This window comes from Macaca fascicularis, chromosome 5, assembly GCF_037993035.2.
Source record: "Macaca fascicularis isolate 582-1 chromosome 5, T2T-MFA8v1.1".
Lineage (NCBI taxonomy): Eukaryota > Metazoa > Chordata > Mammalia > Primates > Cercopithecidae > Macaca > Macaca fascicularis.
The window spans coordinates 24,230,513-24,254,833 of NC_088379.1; the positions used below are offsets into that span (position 1 = coordinate 24,230,513).

At 37.4% G+C, this 24,321-nt stretch overlaps 1 protein-coding gene across 6 annotated transcripts in view; it reads right to left on the bottom strand.

Annotated features, from left to right (window-relative positions):
- Positions 1-7,640: 7,640 nt before the first annotated feature.
- SEPSECS (Sep (O-phosphoserine) tRNA:Sec (selenocysteine) tRNA synthase) overlaps positions 7,641-24,321 on the bottom strand; it is a 40,719-nt gene continuing 24,038 nt past the window's right edge. For 2 of the 6 annotated variants that reach the window (XR_012434756.1, XM_005554601.5), the window contains 3 exons: positions 14,898-14,991; positions 13,338-13,428; positions 7,641-11,872 (listed from right to left, as the gene is read on the bottom strand). Coding sequence is in view for 1 of the 6 variants with exons in the window: in XM_005554601.5 (XP_005554658.2) it covers positions 11,578-11,872; positions 13,338-13,428; positions 14,898-14,991 (480 nt within the window). In the remaining 5 variants the exon portion in view is untranslated. Of the gene's footprint in view, positions 11,873-12,913; positions 13,047-13,337; positions 13,429-14,897; positions 14,992-24,321 lie in introns of those variants that run through there. The other 4 variants (XR_012434753.1, XR_012434757.1, XR_012434754.1 and 1 more) reach the window with 4 other exon arrangements.

A 24,321-nucleotide genomic window follows, 5' to 3' on the forward strand; every position in this document is an offset into this window, starting at 1 on the left:
CTCAACTTCTCACTAGCAATAAGTGCAAAAAAGGCTGAGGTTGTTATACAGTGACAAGCCCCCCATCAGTATATTTCAGGAGGACAAACAACTTGAAGGGACTCAGCATCATCTTATCATGACACCTCCCACTCCCAAGAGCGATCTACGTAAGTATCATGCTAAACACTTCACAGTTATTCCATGGCATCCCCCAGTCCCTGACGGAGGAACTCCTCCTTCCTTTTCCCATCTTGTAGCTGAGGACACTGAGGTTTATGCAGGGAACCTATCCAAGATTACACACTTGATAAACAGCAGAACCAGCTCTAAAGGAGGGTTGGCAAACCACAGCCCACAAGTGAGATCCAACCAGCCGCCTATTTTTGCATGGCCCGTGAGCTGAGAATAGTTCTTACACTTTTAGGGGATTGGGGGGGAAAAAAAGCAACCAAAGAAGAATATTTCACGACTCATGAAAATTATATGAATTTCAAATGTCAGTGTCCATAAATAAAGCTTTATTGGGACACTGCTGTGGCCATTCATTTACAGATTGTGGCTGCTTTCGAGTAGTTGCAACGGAAATGGTATGGCCAGCAAAGCCTAAAATATTTACTGCCTGGCCCTTTACAGAGAAAGTTTGGTGACCACTCCTGCTCTAAAGCAAAGGCTCCTACCCCATGTTTTAATGTTCCAAGAAAGCGCCAAGACTGGCATCAGAGCTGTGAGCGTCAGGGTTTCCAGACCTTACCCTCGGAATGACGCCAGACAAGACAAGCCATGGAAGTCACCAAACTTCTCTGGGGCTTAAGTGCAAAATAAGGATAATCATCACGCCCTGCCTGGCTCCTAAAACTGTCAGAAGATGAAAACAAAATAATGTACATGAAAGCATTTTGTAATCCAGAAAGCACTCTACAGAAATGGGAAGGATCACTGCATTATTTGATTGAGAGAAAGAGGGCTGGTATGAAGGAAAGAAGCCAACTGGAGGAGGTGGGGGCGGGTTTGCCTTGCTTTTGCAGGATTCATTAATAAAACAGACCAAGCCTGTTGGGAATGGCCTTTGTCATAAACCCTGTGCCCTTGCTCCCCGATGGAGCATATTCTTTGACCCTGAAGCATGGATTCATCTCTTAAACATTTACATTTGGAGCCAGTGTCACTGTCCCAGAGAAATGGCTTGCAGGGCATTCACAGGTTTGGGCTTCTTCCCAAGGTGTGGGCTTCCCCCACAAGGCAATTTTAAGGTACTAAGAAGACTTCCCTGTCCCCAGATTCACTCTGCTCTTTTCTGCCCACTGATTTGCAAAATTTCACAGAGATTCATTTCTCTGATTATTCCAAATCTGTTAAAACAAATATTTCTGGACTAGGCTATCATTAAACCCTGTTGGTTATTTCTAGAGTGTGAACAAATCGGTTGATCATTTGTTCAAGAAATATTTGCTAAGGTCCCACAAAATGTAGGAGACCAATGGGCATTCGAGGGACAGATGGGGAAGCTAGGAGGGTGAAACCGAATCAGGTGTTGTCACCCCTGTGTCCAACCAGCTCCATTTTTCGAGGTGTTTAAGAAAGAGAAGAGAGAAAGAAAAGAAGGTGTAGCAAGAGTTCCCACAGGCACGGTTAGGGCTGGAATCCTACGATGGAGAAGGGTGAGAGGCAGCAGAGCCCCAGAGCTAAGTTTTGTGGAGGCACATTTTGACTGTGTGTGAAGGGATATTTGGAGCTGCTGCCTGGTAACTCCGGGGTGGAGTCCACTGCTGCCATGAACCCCCTCCCATTTACAGCGGAGCCTGCTGTTTTTGACTGTCAGCACAAAAGCCAATCTGAACTCGACAGCAGCCCAGCTCTCCTATCGCTCCCCACCCCCAGCCGCAGCCCCCCTGCTGGCACCATGGATGCCTGACACTCAGCTGATCTTTTAAAAGTGAGAAACAAACAAAACTGTGTGCAGAATTGGATGTTTATTTCCACCATCTGCGTGGCAATACAAGTTCAAGTTATAATGGCATCCGCTCTCCATCAGTATTAGGCAACCATTTAAACATCTACAGCCATTTACTGATTATAAACACACACTAAAAAAAAGGCGGCAAGTGGCATGTGGCCCCGCACCTGCTGCCTCTGTGTGCGTCAGTCAATTTCATGCCTAGGAAGCTCTGTGCTCCATGGGGATGGATCTATAAAGCAGTTTGGTTGGTTGTGGGTTTTACTTTTTTTTTCCCTGGGAACAGCATAAACCAAGTTGGCCCTAAAATACACTTATTGCAAATAGATAGTAATAAATGGAAAATAGACAATGATCATAAATGCAAACCCAAAAAATGCTGAATTTCCTAATGTTAAAAGGTCCATTTGCTTTTCATTAGAAGATAAAAACTGATGAGTGTTTTTACTGGCCTTCAAGAAAAGTTAGCAGGGATTACTGTTCAAAAGCTCCTGCCGGCCACCACCCTCACCTCTCCCACTCCAGGAAGGTCTGAGTCACCAGGCAAGGACAGAACAGCACATCAACTGGATGTGGTGAGAGAGGCACTGGAAACTGAAGAAATCGATGAATTTTCTAAGGAAACAAAAGAAAAGTTGATCCGAAAATGGGGAAAACGTTTTCTGGATCAACTTTTTGTCTTGCAAAAGGTTTCTCTACCTCCTTTAGACCTGCCCTTGGCCGTCATCGGCCTGTGGTTGGCTGCAGCCTGAAACCTGCCTCAGTGCTGTCGTGAAGGGGCTATGTGGCTTTGGGTTGTCTTTCTTAGAATGTTTTATTACCTGGGAAAGCTAAAATGGGGAATTTCATTAGACCAATGGATTCCTAGGGACTCTGGATCTTACATTTCCAGGTTAACGTCTCCAAAGTGAGGTTTGGCTTGGTTTCTAACTAAAAGTATCTTCTGCCACTGTGGTGTAAAGGACCCACTTATTGCTCATGACCAAGTTTTTTGGAGGGAGGGTGGGAATAGAACTCTCTCAGCTTCGGATCTGGTCAGAAGCTCCAAGTTCTCCCAGAAAGCTCCTTCGTCTCTCTCATGTGATCCATGAAGCGCATCAGATGGACTCTTCCACCAGGAGCACCACAGTCAGCTCCTCTGCTCCACCCCGGGGGTGCCTCTCTGCCCCCGTTTGCTCTGAACGCTGGTTTTGAGATGGCGCTCTGCCTTCTCGGCTCATTGAGCCTAGCTGGTGGGAGCCCAGCATAGCTTGCTTTGTCTTCAATCCATTTTAGAATAAAAGTTAGCTCTATATAGCTACAACGATTACCACCCCACCACCAGCATATTACAGACCTAATCCTATTTGGGGTTCTAACTTAAAGCCTCACGTTGGGAAAGTTGGCATTAAAAGTGAATTATTACACACCAGTGTGTACTCAAGTCCATTTCTCATGCTAACCAGCGAAACTTGAAGCATGTCGAACTGTAATTTCTCCACCATCCTGAAAGATCTTTGGGAGCCTGCGTGCAGGTATAAACATCTCCTGTAAATCCAGTATTAACCCAGGGGAAAGCTGTTTAAAAACAAACAAACACTGTCTCAAGTACTTTCAATCTCCCCTCTCTGCACTTCTCTAATTGCCACTGGTTCCTAATGCTTCCTGATTCCCTCCTCTTACCCTTTTTCCACTAAAATCTACCCTTAGGTGATCTTATTTGGATCCTGACTAAAGGGTAAAAGAAAGGTCGTTACAGAAATGAAACTGACAGCGTATTTTATGACATCAAGACATTATTGTTAAATTTTTCAGGTGTGATAATGGTATTGTGACTTAAAAAACAAAAATTAGTCCTTTCCTTTGGTGACATGTATTGAAATGTGAGCTACACCCAGAAATGATGAGACTTGCTTGAAGCGATAGAGGGGAGGACTGGCTGGTGCTGTAGGTGAAACAAAATTGGACTTGGTATGTGCCCAAGCTGATTAATGGCTACTAGGCGTCATCACATTTTTTGGCATATGCTTGAAAGTTTCTATAATAAAAAGTGTTTGTTTTTTAACAAAAAGCCCACTCTTAAGGAAACATCTGATAAATACATCCAAAGTAAGATGTCACCAACTAATAAGGATAAATAGCAGTTATCTATTTCCAGAGGCATCTGCATTTAACAGGAGAAAAAGCCTTAAGACAAAGAAATGAATCCAACAGTGCAAGTCAGGCAGGAGCAAAGAGGAGGGAACCTCCAAAAACGCCACTGAAGCCAAGCGCTCTGAAGAGAGTTCCAGCCTCAATTTTCTTTCTTTATCAGAACAGGATTTAATAAAGATCAGGCCAACAAACACAACTACATTTTCCAAAGACTGTTTCTGGTGCTATTTTATTGAAGATCTTTCCCAGTTTTTTTTTTTTTTTTTTTTAACAACCATTTAATAATTTTAAGTAAGATTCATTTAATAACAGCTACTATCAGACCACTTGCTATATATGAGACTTTTTGCTAAGTACTTTATATACGATAGATTCTTCCATTTGATCTTTATTTCAATCCTGTGAGATATTACCCCATTTTACTGATGAGTCAAAAGTAACTTATGCAAGATCACTCGGCCACTAAGTGGCAGAGCCAGGGTTGAAGTCTGGCCTCTCACTTTGTGATCACTGTAGTGCCCAGGAGAAACCTCTTCCTGAAGGGTGGTCACTGAACAACGGATTCACCTTCTCACGGCATATGACCACTTACCAAAGGTGTGCTAAATCATTAAGTCATGAACCATTCCTCAAAATAGTAGTGTTTAAAATCATAAAATAGCTAAAAAAAAAAAAAAAAAAAAAAAGCCAGATGAAAACAATGGCATAATCTGTGATAGCCAACACAGAAAAGATTCATGAGGCTAATGATCCTTACTGAGGATTGGTGTCACTGGAATAGTACCAAGTGGGTGCAATCGGGTTTAGCAGACACGTTTAGAGCAAGGGAGAGAAGAATGAGTAGAAAGGTGTGCAGAAGAGTGTAGATCATTCTGTTGGCCACGGGTATCGAAGGCTGGATTCTCTGGGAGGTACATACTGAGGCGAAGTTAGGACCGCAAAAGGTTTGTTGGGGAGTAACACCTGAAAAAGAAAAGAGGGGAAGCAGGCCAGGGCAGGGGGAGCCCTCGGACTGTGAAGCAGACCCAACCAAGTGTCTGCCAGTCCAGCAGGGAGTTCCAGAGCTGCACTCGGTGGAAATGGCTCGGTCTTTGTATCTGGGCCTTGCTCAGAAACTGGCTGAAGGCCATGACTTTGGCTCAAACACAGGCTTGAGCTAACCTTGAAGGTGCTGATAGCAGGGAGGCTGTCAGCTAAGCACACTCCTTGCAACTGGGTAGGAGTCTTTCTGTGCAAGATCTGAACAGAACCTCTTTGTGTCTACCACCCAAGTAAAATTTGTAGAGCTCTATTCTAGGAGAGATGGAAAACCACTGAGTAGTTTCAATCAGACACGATGAGATTTCATACATAGTTACATGAATATTTAATAATACCTATTGAATCATTCATGCAATAAATATTTGAGGGTCTGTCACGTTCCAGGTGCTGTTTAGGTGCTTGGGATACATGAGTGAACAAAACAAAGATTCTGCTTCAGTGGCGTTTATGCTATAGCCAGAGAGGGAGACAAACAGTACAACATAGTAAGTACGGAGATGACACGCTATGTCGGACCTCTGCTCCTCAGTGTGCTCATGGGCCAGCAGTGTGGGCAGGCCCTAGGGATTTGCTAGAGATGCTGCCCCACCCTAGACCTAGTGAATTTGAATCTGCATTTTAACAACTCCAGATGATTCTTACGGGCCCCACCCTCAATTTTAAGACCATTTTTACACAATGGTAAGTGGGAGTAGGGGGAGGGGGAGACAGCTACAGTATTAAAAAGGGTAGTCGAAGTAGAGCTCATTGAAAAGGGAGAACTCTGGTAAACAGTATGAAGGAATTGAGTTAGCCAAGCATCTGGGTTAAGAGACGTTTCAGGCAGAGGAACTAGCTTGAGCCAAGGCTCTAAGGCAAAGCATGCCTGGAGTGTCTGAGGAACAGCAAGATGGCCAGTTTGGTTGGAATGGAGTGGGCAAGGATGAAGAGTCGGTTCAGAAAGATAAAGGGGGAATGGTTACTATGGCCAGTGCTGTGGGGCCTTACGGGACACAGCAAGGCCTTGGGCTTATTCTCTGAGTGACATGGGAGCTACTGCAGGAGTTTGAACAGACAAGTGACAGGACCTATGTTTCCAGAGGATCACTCTGGCTGTGAGAACAGATGGTAAAGGGACATGGGAAGAACCAGGGGAACCAACGGTACTGTCATAATCCAGACTGGGAGTTCAGAACTGGTTGGTTACAGAGTAGGGGGGAAATGGCTTGATTCTGTGTAAATCAGTAAATAGATATAACATGATCTCTTGATGGATTTGGCGTAGGATGTGAGAGAGAAAAGTGGAGGATAACTCCAAGGTTTCTGGCCTAATCAACTGAAGAGAAGTGTGATCTGAGGTGAGGAAGGCTGTGGGTGAACAGATTTTTAGGGGAGAAGATCAAGGAATAACCCTGTGGCATGTGGAGGTTGAGATGTCCATCAGACACGCAAAAGATGTTGACTAGGCAGTTGCATACAAGTGCGGGGTTCAGGAAAGAAGTCTGCTAAAGATATCCATTTGGGAGCCATGATCAGCCATTCTACTATAAAGTCACGTAAGAATAGGGCTATATATACTGAACATTTGCCGTGCCTGTAGATATGCCTATTATACCATACATTTTGGTCAGATAATATAATCATTATGGAAGGATTGTGATGTGAACTTCTTCGGTATATCTTTCCTGGGTTGTGATCTGAAATTTCAGGTAATTAGTCAATGCACTTTAAATACGGGTTTAAAAAACTTCTCAAAAATGCAAAACAAAAGGAAATCTATAAAAGCCAAAATAGAAAAACCCTGAAAATAAAAAATAACGGTCATCTAAAATCAACTGAATACTTTTAACTTAATTTCCACTGGCAAATGGACAAAATTCATTGATGATTCCCTTCGAAAAAAGTTCTACTGAATAAACTACACAATAATGAATACATTTAAATTTAAATATAGTACAACTTAGGACAGTATAGCTTTTTATGGAGCATAATAGCAGTTATTAACAGTAAGTACTTTATGCATAGATACTGAGTTAATTACGTTGCCATATATTATCTCATTTAATCTTCACTCCTATAAGGTTGTATCTATTTTATATTTGATGAGACTGAGACTCAAAGAGGCTGAATATGTGACCTCACATGGTTAATAAGTGCTAGTGCAGAGATCAAATTCCAAATCAAAGGCCACTATCTGCAAAATTCAAATAGCACAATTTAGATGTGAAATCTAAAGGAGAAAGTGATATTAATCTACTTTCAAATAAAGGACAGTGTTTCTTTTAGAAAAGATTAAATGCTTCTAAGTACTTTCTACAGTCAATAGATCCTTTGCAAAATGGTTGCAGGAATATCGTCTCTTTTTTTTTTTTTTTTAATTTAACCCCCAGCCATGACTCATGCTTCTCATTAAGGTATGACTTTTCTTGCTGATTTCTAGACAAGCTGATACTGATGACTGAATCAAAAACGGGCAAGTAATTTAGTGTCAGTTATTTGTACTTTCAGATTTTATCTATCGTAATGATTAGGTAAAATAATGTACTGTCAGTGACTTATTAAAAATTTATTTCATGTAACAAATTATATAATTTATTTTTATCTTTAAACAGTCTACACCGAAAACATTTTTGGAAACATCTTTTCCTTTTGGTAAAACAGGTTAGCAGGCTGACATCAGCTTCATATTCTCATGGCTAAAATCCCCCACAATTATACAGTTAAGCATAGCTTTTCTTTGTATTTCTCAAGTTGACACCACTTGATAAAAAACAAAACAATATAAACATTTCTAGATTTTGCCTAAGGCCTTAGCTTTAACTGCAGAGTAGTGAGTAGGAAATTACAAACATATATTCATTAGCCTTAAACTTACCATCTTACATGTGCACATACCAAAAAGGCAAAAGGAAAGTAAAAAGTAAGGCACAAAAGGATGCAGTGAGTGTTAGGTCTGTCTCCCAAGATTGGCCATAAGAGACATTAACCAACATAATATGACAGACAAGGAAAAAACTGACTAATAGAACCTTATTTTTAAAAGCTGTTAATAGCATATTCAATTATTATCAAACTATTCAGGTTATGAGGCTTCTAAAATGACCAAATTTCTGTGTATGCAAAACTGGACTTTCTTTCAGTTACAAAATAAGGTTGGCCTCAAAAATGTAAAACATAACAAAATCATTTAAGGGTTTGGCAGAAGTTAGTACATCTCAGAAAGTGGGAAAAGGAAACCCAACTCTTACATGCACCAAATGTGTATGTATTCCAAAAACTTTCTCCGAGTATGACTCAGACTCACAAGAGTTTTCCTGTTGTTGTTTTCAGCTGTTGGTTATTTTCCTCTGTGAAATATAACTCTCACGATGAACTACTAACTCAACATTAAAGTAACATCAGCAGTAAACACAAATTATCTTTGTTTAAATTTTACTAAAATCTATGGAAGCCATAGACGTAGTCTAAAAATACAAGCACATTCTGTAGCCCAGTCCTCAATAACAGTTCTTATTATGAGGTGGTTAAAGACACAGAACCACAGTGAAGTGGTGATCATAATAATAGAAAAATTTAATTCATATTTAAATTTACCATTCTGTATATCAAGTGCCTATTGGCTGAACAGAACTGTATTCAATAATTCATATCTGTAACTTTATTCAACTAATACAAAAAGCTAAATAGAAAGATTTACAGTTGAACACCAGGTTCCTAAGGCTGGCGTCACATATCATTCCCTGATAGAGCGAGAATTCATCAACAGAGGACCTAAGAACCAAACTGCGAGTTTGATTTAAAATTCCTTTCCCTGCCATGTATAAGTAACACATTGTGTAGTGACCAAAAGAATATTCTGTTACACAATTTTCTTTTCTAAGCAGGCTGCCACAGCCCAATGACTTTACAAACCTAACTCCAATATTTTACCTGATAGTTTTAATAAGGATTGTTGGGTCGCAAAGATAGAAGAGGTTATCTTCAGCAATGACTGGTAATGTATCATCCACTGCCTTCGTCACAGAACAAAGATAACAAAGGCCAATTATGAGGCTTACCAATCAGTACTAGCAAATTATAATAAACACATCCTTTTTAATACTTATGTGTGGAAATAGGAGTGAGTGAAAATGACACTAGGATGGGGACAAAGGAAAGCCTGAATAGACAGAACTCTTCAAAAACTTGTGAATTTTATGCCCTCAGAGTCAAATTTTAAGCCAGGAGGAATAGAGCTAGAATTCCAAAACCACTGAGAAAGAAAGGGTTAATAATAAAAACCACAGCTGATTTTCTGCATCAGGAATGAAATGTTGTAACATATCTATCATTCACATGTGAGTTCATGTAATTTATCTTCAATTAGAATTATTATCTATTCAGCAGCTGAAGCCCAAGAACTGCTGATACACTGCAGATGAGAAAACATTTGCTACTCTCCCAGCTCCGGCCTTTCTTAAGCTAAGTGATGATCACAATAATATAGATCACTTGTTCTATAAAACAATTTTGGCTTACATGTACAGCAAGCCGTGCTGCCAGAATTTACATTTGCGACAACATTTCATCCCTTTTTTTGGATCTAGAGGTTGCAACTCTTCAGTTTTACGGGTCCTGCAATTTAGTCCTAAATTCTCATTAAAAATTTACACTTTTAATCCAGCATTTATTCCCTTGAAATGAGTTACTATAGCTATGTAAATTTTTTTTAATGTTTGAACCCCAAAGATAAAATAAATACATTTTAAAATAACCTTTATGATATTCATAGTTAAATACTTCATCTCAAAATAGTCACTGACTTCCAAGGTGGTCAAGCCAGTGACCACAGGAGTCTACCTTACACATTAAAGGAAGTGGTGTCTGTCTGAGCTCACGTTTACAGTCCGGAACAATGTACAATGTCACCAAAATACCAGAAAATCTCTTTCTCATACATAGGTTACAATGCCAAATCAATAAGAAAAATGCAGCCCAGAAGGCAACACAGCATTCTCTACCATAGTGTTTTTAAAAGTATGTTCAATGGGCTGTTAACAAATATTTCACTTTAAAAAAATGAGTTTCTCGTTGGATAAGGATATATTGAAACTGGTTATTTAGTGAAGGAATTCTTAGAGCCTTCTATATGCCAACAGGCAGGTTTGCAAAGGCGGCTCCCAGAATTATTTGTAAACACTTTCTCCCCATGAGCATCTTCTAGGAACAGAAGCCACAGAGCTGGTTTTGAGAAACATAGCTTTGGCATGGTGGCATGTTTAGAAGCTTCAGTAAATCTTCAGGCTATGACATATCAGTCTATTTCTTAAATTAACAACAGAATTATTGTTAAAGCCAGTATGTCTGGAATTTCAGACTCAGAAAAATGAGCACATGGGCAAGGAGGGGGGAACACACCTGTTTATTATACTATGTGATTTTTACCTTCCTAGCAAACATATGTTCAAAAATACTCATGTTAGCTAATTTTGATGATGTCTGTGCACAACATCTGAACAAACTAACCAATATATGCAGGTTGCTTAAAGCAAAAACAGTAAGTGGAATAATGTTTTCCCTTACCCAAAAGGAAAAATGCACCAGTGCCATATAAAACAATTTATAATGACATGCTTGGAACCTGTGACCCTGGTTATCACTTAAGATTCTCCATATAGTATAGTTTGATGACATTTATAAAGCTATCTTCTTTGAAGTACTACTGAAAGTTGCTATGGTAACCTTCTCTTTACTCAAGGAGTTTATCTACTTTAGAGGTGTATTTCTCAGCCTCAGCACTAATGACATTTTGGGCTGGGTAATTCTTTGTTGTGGAGAGTTGTCCGGTGCATTGTAGAATGTTGAGCAGCACCCTGGCCTCTATCCTCTAGATATTAACAGCATCCCACCAGTTGTGACAACCAAAAATGGCTGCAGATGCTGTTCAGATAAGCGAATCAACCCCAGTTGAGAGCCATTGCTTTTGGGTCAAAATGGAAGTTTATACCTTGACTCTGCTTCCCTGGGGAATGTCCATTTTACAGGCACACTGTGACTTACACATCTCAACAAACAACTAGTAACTAGTGGCATAAGGAATCTTTCTCAATTCTGTGTGATCAGAAAAGGTAAAGAATGGTTAGGAGGAAGCACTCTACATTTCAAAGAGAATTGAAGGTAATTTTACTGTCGTTACACTAGTAAAAATTATCTGAGTCATGATGCTTAATTAACAGATATTTTAACAATTAGAAAAATGCTAGCTGTATATTATAACCTGTTAAGGATCACAAGGATTGATGCAGTCTAAGAATGGGAAACTTAACAATCATCAATGGTTAGTTCAGACCACAGTCTACTCCTTGACTGAATATTCTCCATGAAATTCTCAATTCAAAAATCTCAAGTCTTATCTTTAAACTGCTTGCTTGTACTACAGCCTTTATCATTTCTTTCAAATACACCTTTGCACGTGTATTTGCAAAGATCAAGAAGAAACCCTTCGCATGTCATGAAGAAGCATCCTGGTATGTGTCAAGAAGGACATTATCTGGTTTTAAAGCCATTTCTTCAATATCCACATCTTCAGTTTTGTCATAATTGTCATCACTCTCTTTACTTTGTTCTTTTCTTACTGCCTTTAAACACTTGTCAAGTCTCTTTATGAACAGGTCCACATCCTGCATCTTCATTCCGATGGCTGATGCAGCATTTAGGTAAGCACAAGGGTAATTATTTGTATGTGACATAAAGCCTCTGAAAGTATAGCCACTCACAGTTTGCACAGACCCAAGAGGCACAACCCTGAAAGAAGAAAGATTTACCAATTTAATATGTCTGGTAATGGTAACACAATGTCACCCATAAACAAAAGATATGTGTTACAAAGTCTTACATCCACTTATTAAGAAGTTTAAAACAGGAATAAATCATGGCCTACGAAAATAGACTGTATCAACTTTAAAATGAAATTCTATAACACACTGCTTTTTTACATAGAAAAGTCCTGCCTACCGTTTACTTATCTGATTATCGTTTACTTATCTCCTATTAAAGACCTATAAGCTCTAGGAATCTCTTTTTATTTTACTTTTGCCAGTATATTTTTCTCTTTACCTGAAGCTCTAGGAATCTTAAACACCTCTACATCTTCTTTAAAGAAGTAAAAAGAAAATGATTTGGTTTTGTGTCAAATCTGGAATATGACTTCATATATACACCCTTCACTGAAATATTGAAATTTGCAAGTCAAACCACTGTAATTGTCGTGTTACCTCAAATAATCAACAAACTAAGAGTCTAACTATCTGATCAGTGCTATGCAACGGATAGTTTTAAAGCCAAGATACAGAAGAAGTTATGTAACTGTTTATAGTGGGGTGGTGGTCAGCAAACAGTAATATTCAGCAAAGGCACCTGCATTTTTAAAGCTCGATTTCACTGGCATGTTAGATATAAGCAGATTTCTAATACTCTAATCATTTAGCTATGTTTTAAAGAAGTCAATGAGGCTCAACTTAAACATAAAGACAAATAGTGGCAATACTAAAAGCAATGTCAAGAAATCCATTTTAGAAGTGTCAAAACTATATTGTATATAGGTAAGAGTTCATCAAGGTAAAAAGTAAATTAATCTAAGATTTTACTTTTAAAAAGTTGTACTGTGATATAAAATCTCTATCCTCTGGTAGCTACAGAAAAATTCTTTAATAGAAGCATGTAAAGTATTTACAGCAAGATATTTTCAAGTCATTTTTCTCTGACCTCATCAAATCTAAAATGAAAAACGAGATTCATTTTTCAGGCCATGTATACAGAAGAGGAAAAAGTACAATTTTCTCTTACATAGGCAAGGATTGCACACTCTTTTTTTTTTTTTAGTTTAGGAAGAAGGCTTTTCCTTAACAACACTTTCACTTCAATTTAGTGATGAAGATGGTTTATTTCTAATACCATAATGTGACACGCCGAAGATCATCTAACAAAGGAAATAAAGACAAAATATCTATATAGAGAGGTAATAAAACTTTGTTTCTGTACATCTATGAAAACAAGATTCATGTCTTTTTGTGACTATTTCAGGCATAAGCAGTCAACAGGTGGGCATACAGTAGCCTTACAGATTCTCTAACTCATCATTCTTTACTCCATGATAAATTCGCAGGTATAGTTCAGCATATACTTGGGGGACTATTGTTGAGGAAAGGTATTTTATTGGAGTTAACTTTGAAAAGCCAAAGAAACCCACATCTATTTTAAACATACTTACCTGGCTCCAGAAACCTGTCTGGTAAAAAGCATCGAGCCGAGCTGAGTGACAGCTTCGTCATGGTGTTCATCTAGTGTTTTAAGTGTCATAGCTGAAAAAGAAAAAAGTACCCTAATAAGCGCTGGTTTACTGGCATAAAAATAATTCAAATAATAACAATAATAATGATGAAGACATTACTTTTGATTCATTGTCAAGTGGCACAATTTCACTGTAACGTACTTAATAAATCATAGGGATTTCTTTATATATCAGACAAAAATATTTTAATGTAAATTAACATCTCAGAATACGAAACAGAATTTCCATATCATCCTTCAGGAGAGTAAATTTTTCCAACTAAAGAGATGGAACAATAACACGATCAGTATGGCTGTTTATTCAAATTCAACCAAGTTTTAAAAACTTGTAAAGTTTTTAAAAAATGTGGGATATATTTCAGTACATATACAAAACTAAGTAAGATCAAATTCTGCATATAGAAATGGAATTGATCGTTCTAAGGCTGTGTGGGTAAACTGGATTGCATACATAGCACCACTCGTAGCTACCATTTACTAAGGACTCACCATACTACATGCTTCACAAACAATCTCAACCAATCATTAAACAATTTTGCATGTGAGGGAAAAGGAGGTCAGAGGCTAGGACATGGAAGATTCAGAATTCAAGCTACACAATATCACCTTCTATAACATCTACATAGATCATAAATCAGCAAAGGACTAATTGGGGTGGTTTTTATTATATATTGGTGTTCAAATGGTATTCCACAGAAGCCCATTCCTAAAAAAGGCTTCGGCTACAAATGATTCACTTTCCTTTCTTCAGATATCTGTGAAATATGAAACATTATATTACATATATTCACAATTTAAAAGGGGGTAATTATGAAGCTTAAAAGATAATTAAGTTCATAAAAGTCAATATTCACATTATTGTTTTTAGTAACCCCTATATTACATGACAAAAACATAGTCCTTATATACACAAATGAAAATACCATAAATACAAATTTCTTTAACATCCATAGGCTAAAGAAAACAAGCAATAATGACATTAAAAACAACATAAGATTTAATTTCTGGTATGTTGGGGTTCTGTTAACTGGAGAAAGTTTTGTTTATTTGTTTGGTTTAAATAATAGAGACAAGGTCTCACTATGTCGCCCAGGCTGGTTCTGAGCTCCTGAGCTTAAGTGATCTCCCGCCTCAGCCTCCCAAAGTGCTAAGATTACAGGCACACCCGACCTGGAGAAAGCTTTAATTATTTATAAATAGAGTACTGGTTAGAAACAGGACTTTAAGTATTATTTTCTGCATTTTCATTATAATACTTAATATTGACTCTGATTCTCTCAGTGTATAGGCTTTATCTTAGAAATATATTAAAATATTTCAAAAGCCTAACTAAACTTTTTCAATTTACAAATTAAAATACTGTGATGAATTTAGAAATATCATTATAACTAGAAAGAGTTTTCTCTCTTTCTAGAAGTACCAGCTTCCTCCTAGAGATGGATCATAAGTATTTGTTTTTCTTTAGGAAAAAAGAAATTACCTAAAGATATGGGATTGTGAGGTGTATGCAACAGTCTTTCATTGTAGGCTTCTGACAACTTCTTTATTTGGTTGGACAAATATGAAAACATTTCCTGCAACAATAAAATGTCACATTTAAAACAAATCAAATATCTACTGCCAGATTTAATAAGACAAAAATCTGATTGGTATGAAGTCTACATTGTAAATGAACCCACCCATGTGCCTTAACACCAATTCTCTCCTTTGCCACAACACAGTGAAATTCAAAGCTGCCACAACTATCAGAAGCCACAGGATTTTAGTAAAGGCAAAGAACCAGCACACTTTCTCCCTTCACTAGTATGTATCTATCACAAATCCATCTTCTTCTCAGAACTTCCAGATCTACCACTCTGGAACTCGTAGCTATCAACCTCTTCCCTGGACACAGCAATAGATCCTAAATGATTTGTCTGCCTGTTCTCCACCGTTCTATAATCGGTTCTACACTCAGAGACTAGAGAGGTCTTTCAAAAGCATACCAGTTCATGCCTCTCCCCTGACGACTTCCTCCAGTAACTATTAGAAAACCACACTCTTCATTTCTAAGGCCCCACATAATGTGACCCAGCCAATATACTCAACCTAGTGACTATCATTTCCCCTAGTCACTACACACCAGTCACATTAGCCTCCTTTCCAATCATTCTAGTGTTCAAATCTTTGTGCTTGCTTTCCCTGAATTTCCTAGATCATTCCCCAAGTGGTCCCTCTTGTCAAATGCTAAAGACACCCGCCTTTGTTAACTTCCCTATTAAAGCAGCTTTCCAACTCTGCCAATCTTCTTCCCAATCCCAATCTCCTTCCAACATATTACCTATTTTGGTTCCTTCACTATACGTGCCACAATCTGAAATTATCTCATGTATTTGCTTAAATCAGTATTGCCTATTACTATATATTACAGGGGAAAAACTCCTTGACCACAAGGACTTTGTCTTCTTCACCACCGTTGCCCCAACACCAAGAAAAATGTGCCAGACTTTAGTACACAAGTTATTTAGGAAAAGGTAGTTTATAAATGTATTTCCTTTAAATCACACAACATTAAAGTGAACAATTCCCTTACTTCAATTAAAAGAATACAGCAACTCCTACAGTCCAAGCTTGAGCCCAGGAGGTCAACACCAGCCTGGGTAACAAAACAAAAACAAAAACAAAAAAAAGGCAACTAAAACTAAAAATTGTCCCACTCTGAAAAATAAAATATATTCAATAGTAGAAAATATAATAAAAATATATTTTACAAGTATCAAATGTCACATGTATATAAGTGGCAGTTTAACAGTTACAAGTAAATATTAAGTTGGCAACTACTTGACCTAAAATTTTACTTTCTTCTCCTCACAAGACCTTTAAAAAGTGTTGAAATCAGTATCTGCCCAACTACAACTGCAGCTAAACAAACCCATTTGCACTGAGCTCCTCTAATCACAGACAAAACATATAAACTCTAAGAATACACCAAACAGCCAGGGGCTAACAGAGTGCCCAAGCAGAGACAGCAAGAAATGACACTTCTCCAACCTCAAAGGCCAAGATACCCTGATCCCACACTGAGTCCCAGAGGAATTTTTTCATGTCTGAAGCACACAGATGATTAACTCCATCTTTTGTTAGGTAAAGATTAAGAGGAAAACTCCTATCAGGTTTATGAATTATTAATGAGACTACTTAAGACCACAAACAGTTTCACTTCTGTCAACCCAGTACATATATTTTATATTCTCACCTAAAATTTTTGAATAATCATTTTTAAATTTTAGGATACTTTGTAATATTAATTCTCAGAATGTTGGAATTACAAAAATCTTAGATCACTAAAATAAATTCATTCCTTTTATATTCAAAAAGTTAACATCTACAGTGGCCATACTTAATGAAGCTATTAATAAACGTTACTGTTACATGAGATAAGCCTTTCTCTTTTGTTATTTAAAGTATAGAGAAATATTTAAGGAGACAAATGGCATTATTTCCAGAAACAAACAAAAAAGCATCTTTCCTTAGACATATAAAAATATCCTGGGCTGAATGTGGTGGCTCACGCCTGTAATCCCAGCATTTTTGGGAGGCTGAGGCCGGTGGATCACTTGAGGTTAGGAGTTCAAGACCAGCCTGGCCAACATGGTGAAACCCCTTATCTACTGAAAATACAAAATTAGCCAGGCATGGTGGTGTCAGCCTGTAATCCCAGCTACTCAGGAGGCTGAGGCATGAGATTCACTTGAGTCCGGGAGGCGGAGGTTGCAGTGAGCCAAGATTGCGCCAGCTTCCCAATGTTGGTCAGGCTGGTCTCGAACTCCTGACCTCAGGTGATCCACCTGCCTTAGCCTCCCAAAGTGCTAGGATTATATCCGGCCCTCGTCCCTCCTTCTTAACCCAATATTCCCATACTACAAAAGGTGAAACAAGAAGATAATCAAATGGAACCAATCAACAGTTTTTCCAGCAATCAGAACAATTCATAATTTTTTAGTAACACACCAGGGTTAATAAAGAGGAGAATTCCTGGGTTTCATCCATACATTTTCGTCTCCTATAAAGTAATTAGGTTACTAATTTAAATGCTATTTTTTTAAAGCAGTCACATATTTTCATTTAGATATTAAATGCTGATTTTTCTTCACTTATATTATTCACCAAAGTCTTAAATGGCCTCCGTCTTTCCAATTTACTCTGAAATTCATCAAACTCCCAAAGGCACAAACAAACCTCATAGGCAGGAAATGCCTTTTACAGAGCCCTACCCCCTACAAACCACCTAACAACAACATAACCCACACCCATCCTTCATTTATCCTCAAGCATATATTCATGAAGCAAAATTTTTTCCAGTTTACATATTTCAGTGGTGAAAACAATTTAAAATATTATTCTATCTACTTTGGCAGCCACATTAAATACCAATGTGGTCACATCTGTGAATAAGCTGAACCCGATGAGTACTTAATTTATACTCAGGTTAGCTATTTCTGAAAAAAGAGAAAATGTTTCCTAAGCAACACCCCTAGAGGGGGTGCTTTTAAACTTACTGATGCATACATGGCTATTAAAAAGTGAATTTGCCCAATGTTCAACTTCTAATACTTTAACAAATTAGTTTTTACCAGTTCTATCAATCACTTGCTAATGCCACTAGAATTCCGTTTGAACCGTAGGTAGTATTAGGATACTATTTTTAGACTATGAAGATAACACTAAAGTAATTAAATCTTATATCACTAGTATGGGAGTAATTAGATATAAAAAAATTTGAAGCAAGTTCACATCCATCAACAAATATTTATAATATATTTACTCTGTGTAAAGGGTTATAAGTAAACCAATAAGCAAATGTTTTAAATATCTTAAAGCACAATATGCTAAATTCTATAATATTCTACATGTTAAGCTCCTAAATGCTCTCCTATTAATATTACTACATTTTAAAAATATCATTTAGGAGACTATTCCACTATTCTACACTAATACTTAGCTAAGCAGTTTTTTACCTGATATATTAAAGCTACTACAGAACCTGTACTATTTTTTGCTACAGTTAAATCTATAACTGACATTTATTATAAAATACTTCTGTAAAGAAAGAAATTTATAAGCAACCCAAGCAAATGTATATAGAAAGATCTTACTTAAAAGAAATGAAATATTATTGATTTTCCGTGTTCTCTGTACTGTATTTAACTTAATTTTAAGAGACTTTTCACTAGAGATAAACTGAACTGTATACCTGAATGCTAATGTCAGCTATATTTCTAGAATAAAAATACAAAACTTTACACCATAGTTCAAGATGTTAATGGAAGAGAAGCTGAATGATATTAAGCATTATCTTTCATATGGCCTTTTGCAAATTGATTTGCAGTCATGAAATTCGACATTTAGCCTGTCTCTCCCAGAATCCAAAGATGTGCATAATTCACTAAATTTTAAGTGAAACGGTCTTATGTAATCATGTCTTTGAAAACATACTGTTTCAAGTTATAGGATAAAATAAAGATGGAACCTCACATATTATTACAATATGTTTCACAAGGCAGGTAACAAACCAAAAGAAACATACCCACTAGTCTACTATTTCAAAGATAACATGAATGAATGGATGGATGGATGACTGACAGTAGGTAAATACTGAAGCAGACAGATGTCCATATTGGAGGAAAACAGTACTAAATATGACATGCTGCTGTCCCTGACTGTGGTCAGCTAAAAGGATCCAGGCACACTTGGCAAATCTTGCTTCAGAGGCTACACCCATTTGCATTCAAGTTGTTAAGGCCCCATATGTAGGCCTGAAATCAGATGCTTCTGCAGAGATTGAACCACTCCACTTACAGGGCTGCAGATCTAGTAGTGTTTCCAAACTTAGCTCTGCTATAAGGACACTGAAGTGTATAACGTTCTTTTAAAACTTAGTTTGTCCCCCAGTTTTTAGCTCACAAATTCTAGCCACCGAGCAGCCATAGTGCTGTTATTCTTCTTCCACTTATCCAATTTAGCAGATATTTGCAACAATAAACGATTACCTGCCTTCCCTGTTCAGCAAAGCACTCTTCTAAAAGGAAAGCTAAACGGAATAATGATCTTCTCCAGAAGCGAAACAAAAGTGAGGATAAACTTCTAAGACCATAGACTTTCTTTCTGCATAGACAAACTAAAAGATACAGCCTTACGTTTTAACCCCTTTTTTAAAAGGGGTTAAATTCATGGTTATTTCTCCCCTCAATGAAGCAAATGTGTTGATCAGGAAGGGGATAAGGGCAAAGAGGCTCAATTCACACACAGAGCTCCACTCTCTCTGATCCTTTCACCCTTCAAAAAAGAAAGCTTAAGAAGGAATGGCTTCAAGCTGAGTTCTTGTCTGCCACTACTGTGAAAAAGAAAAAGCTTTTTCGGAAGAGATAAAGCTAGATGAAATAACCTCTAAAAATATCATTGTGGTGAATAAGGACATAGAATGAAAAAAATCCTAAGTTTTCTACTAACATTCCTTTTTTTAGTACACAATAACACCAATAATATAAAAAGGAACTCTCAGTGATGGTATATAAATAGCTCTGGCTGGAGCAAAATAGCTTTGCCTCAGCTTCTCCAGAGCTGAACCAATAAACTATCATGATTAAATTTTCACAGTTCAAAAGCAAGTCCATTTAAACAAAAGAGGCCCTTATTTCTGCAACAAATCCAATTAAAAAAACAATATTTATGCTACACATATGCAATTATGGTTTATGGAAGACATCCACATTTTTCAACAGAAAAACCTGCCTACTGAATGAAGTTATTAAAAAAGCAAACTTTAACTTACAGTGACAGAGTTCTCAAATGGGCATCTTAATACTTTGAAAATTACTCCTAGAGATATTCTCTCTTATAAATTATATACATAGAATTTTAAATAAAACCAATTAGTACATTACAGAGCCTTTGGGGTTTTACATACCTCCACTAGATAGAGTGGGAGGGTCACAAGATCACCATCTTTATGGCTCAAATGTCTAGCACAGAGCAAGTGATCACTCCCTCAACAATGGATGAGTGACTAGAAGTAGTGAGAAGAGAGTAGTGAGAAGAGAGTAGAAAGCGCGAGAGACTTTAGCATCACACAGACCTGGCTTTCAATGGCAATTCTGGTACTTATATGTGGTACTTGGGCGAATACTTAACTCCCCTGGGTCTCAATTTTATCTGCAAAATGGGGATAATTCCTACCTCACACACTTGCTCTGGGTATTACAGGAAATAATAAATACAATGAATCTAGCACAGTTCCTCGCATACAGCAGAGACATTCATAAAAACGTTAGCTCCCCACCCACCTATTTTTCCCCTAGTCTAAAAGAGTTTTCAGGATTAAAAAAACTACAGTTAGCTAGCAGGACTCCTACAGACACATGATAATACACTGTAGCTATAATCCTGTTCTTGTCCTGTTCCTGTTTATTCTACTCTACTCTATATATCTAGATAAAAGGAAAAGAACAAAGTTCTGAATGTTACAAAGAGAATTACCTCCTGACATCTGAGATGAAGGCATCCAATTCATGAATACTACTCCAACATAAAATTTCTCCCATAAAGTGTTTACCCAGTGATAATAAAGAACAAAATCCCAATGAAAGTGAGCTGCCTGCTGGATTCATTCACTAGCTGAGCTACAATTCCTGCAGGTCATCCTCAAAGGAGGTGGATTTTCACTCACGCTAAGCAAAATGTACACAGGCATGGGCCTTTGGAATCAATCATCTACAAGTTGTCAAAAATCTTAAAGTCAAAAACCTAAATGTCACAAGACAGAACAATGAAGACATAACAGAAATTTCAAAAAGATGACAAAATCCCTAAAATCAACAATTCCAAAATCTTAAGGTTAGAAAAGTGCTTCTGCTAAGCAGGAAGTACAATGCCTGTTATATACAACAGGTAATCACCATTCCTTTTCACAAGTTTTCGACTATATCCATATAGTTGAATATTTAGAGAAATGTTTCTATAAGAACATAGAAATATACAGTAGATTATTCCCTTTAAAAAAAAAAAAAAAGGCTGGGTGTAGTAGCTTACGCCTGTATCCCAGCACTCTGGGAGGCTGAGGCAAGAGGATTGCTTGAGCTCAGGAGTTCGAGACCAAACTGGGCAACATGGCAAAATCTTGTGTCTCTACAAAAAGTAAAAAAAAAAAAAAAAAAAAAAAAAATTTAGATGGGCAAGGTGGTGTGCACCTGTGGAAACCAGTTACTCAGGAGGCTGAGGTGGGAAGATCATCTGACCCCAGGGAGGACAAGGTTGCAGTGAGCCATGATCATGCCAATACACTCCAGCCTGGGTGACAGAATGAGACCCCATCTCAAAAAAAAAAAGAACATATAATTCACAATGGAAATCGGTATCAAAATATTATTTGCAACTGGACACAGAGGTACATACCTATAGTCTTAGCTACTTGGGAGGCTGAGGTGGGAGGACTGCTTGAGCTCAGGAGTTCAAGTCCAGCCTGGGCAGCATAGGAACACCCCATATCTTTAAAAATATGTGTGTGTGTGTGTGTGTGTGTGTAAAATTAATTTTCCAGAAAGATACTTATTCTATATAAAATATGAGATTATACAACATTTGATCCAGGTGTTCTTAAATACCCTGTGTCCATACATTCAACAAACATATGATGAGCATCTACTATATATCGAGTAAGGGATGCTAAGAATAGAGGGATGGATGGCAAATTCCAAGGGGGGCATTAGTCTACCAAAGTACTCATAATTAAGGACCAAGTTTCATTTCAGACACATAATAGTAATTTTTTAGAAGAATACACTCAAACTCTTAGTTTAATTTGCTAATTAAATAAGTTTAACTACAAAATTACTCAAGACTTATATTAGTTTATTGTAGTAAATATTGCATATTATTATTTTTATTTATGGTTTCGAATTCAAGAACAAAAGCAAGAAATACTAAATAACATGCTTATTTGGAATTATAATGACAGCATATAGAAATCTTAAAAGTTTCAACCTTATGCAAATGCAAAAAAACTGAAATCATAACAGTCTCTCAGACCACAGCACAACTAAATTATAACTCAACGTTAAGAAACTCACTCAAAACCATGCTACTGAAACTGAACAACCTGCCTTGAATGACTCCTGGGTAAATAATGAAATTAAGGCAGAAATAAATAAGTTCTTTGAAACTAGTGAGGAAAAAGAGGTAACATACTGGAATCTCTGGGATACAGCTAAAGCAGTGTTAAGAGGGAAATTTATAGCACTAAATGCTCACATCAAAAAGCCAGAAAGACCCCAAATTGACATTCTAACATCAACTAAAAGAAGTAGAGAACCAAGAGGAAACAAATCCCAAAGCTAGCAGAAGACAAGAAACAACCAAGATCACAGTGGAACTGAAGGAGACAGACACGAAAAACCATTAAAAAAAAAAAAAAAATCAACAAATCCAGGAGCTGGTTTTTTAAAAACAATTAATAAAAAATAGGTAGATTGTTAGCTAGACTAATAAGAAAAGAAAGAAGAATCAAATAGACACAATAAAAAATGATAAATGGGGTATCACCACTGACCCACAGAAAAACAACCAACCATCAGAGAATACTATAAACACCGCTATGAAAATAAACTAGAAAATGAAGAAGAAATGGATAAATTCCTGCATATATACATCCTCCCAAGACTGACCAGGAAGAAGCTGAGTCCCTGAATAGACCAACAAGTTCTGAAATTGAGGTGGTAATTAATAGCCTACCAACCAAAGAAAGCCCAGGGCCAGAAGGATTTACAGCTGAATTCCACCAGAGGTACAAAGAGAAGCTAGTACCATTTCTTCTGAAACTATTCCAAACAATTGAAAAGGAGGGACTCCTTAACTCATTTTATGAGGCCAGCATCATCCTGATATCAAAACCTGGCAGAAATTAAAAAAAAAAAAAAAAAAAATCTTCATGCCAGTATCCCTGATGAACATCAATGCAAAAATCCTCAATAAATTCCTGGCAAACCGGGAGCACATCCAGCAGCATATCAAAACGCTTATCCACCACAACTCAGTAGGCTTCATCCCCAGGATGCAAGGCTGGTTCAACATACGCAAATCAATAAATGTAATTCATCAAATAAACAGAACTAAAGACAAAAACCACATGATTAACTCAATAGATGCAGAAAATACCTTTGATAAAATTCAACATCTCTTCATGTTAAAAACCCTCAATAAATTAGGTATTGAAGGAACATATCTCAAAATAATAACAACCATTTATGACAAACCCACAGCCAATATCATACTGAACGGGCAAAAGCTGCAAGCATTCCCCTTGAAAACCAGCTCAAGACAAGGATGCCCTCTCTCACCACTCCTATTCAACATAGCATTGGAATATCTGGTCAGGGCAATCAGGCAAGGGAAAGAAATAAATAGTATTTAAATAGGAAGAGAGGAAGTCAACCTGTCTCTGTTTGCAGATGACATGATACTATATCTAGAAAACCCCATTGTCTCGGCCCAAAAGTTTCGTAAGCTGATAAGCAATTTTAGCAAAGTCTCAGGATACAAAATCAATGTGCAAAAATCACAAGCATTTCTATACAACAACAAACAAAGAGAGAGCCAAATCATGAATGAACTCCCATTCACAATTACTGCAAAGAAAATAAAATACCTAGGAATACAGCTAACTAGGGAAGTGAAGGAACTCTTCAAGGGAAACTACAAACCACTGCTCAAGGAAATTAGAGAGGACACAAACAAATGTAAAAACATTCCATACTACGGATAGGAAGAACCATTATCATGAAAACGGCCACACTGTCCAAAGTATTTATAGAGTCAACGTTATTTCCATCAAACTACCATTGGCATTCTTCACAGAATTAGAAAAAAACTAT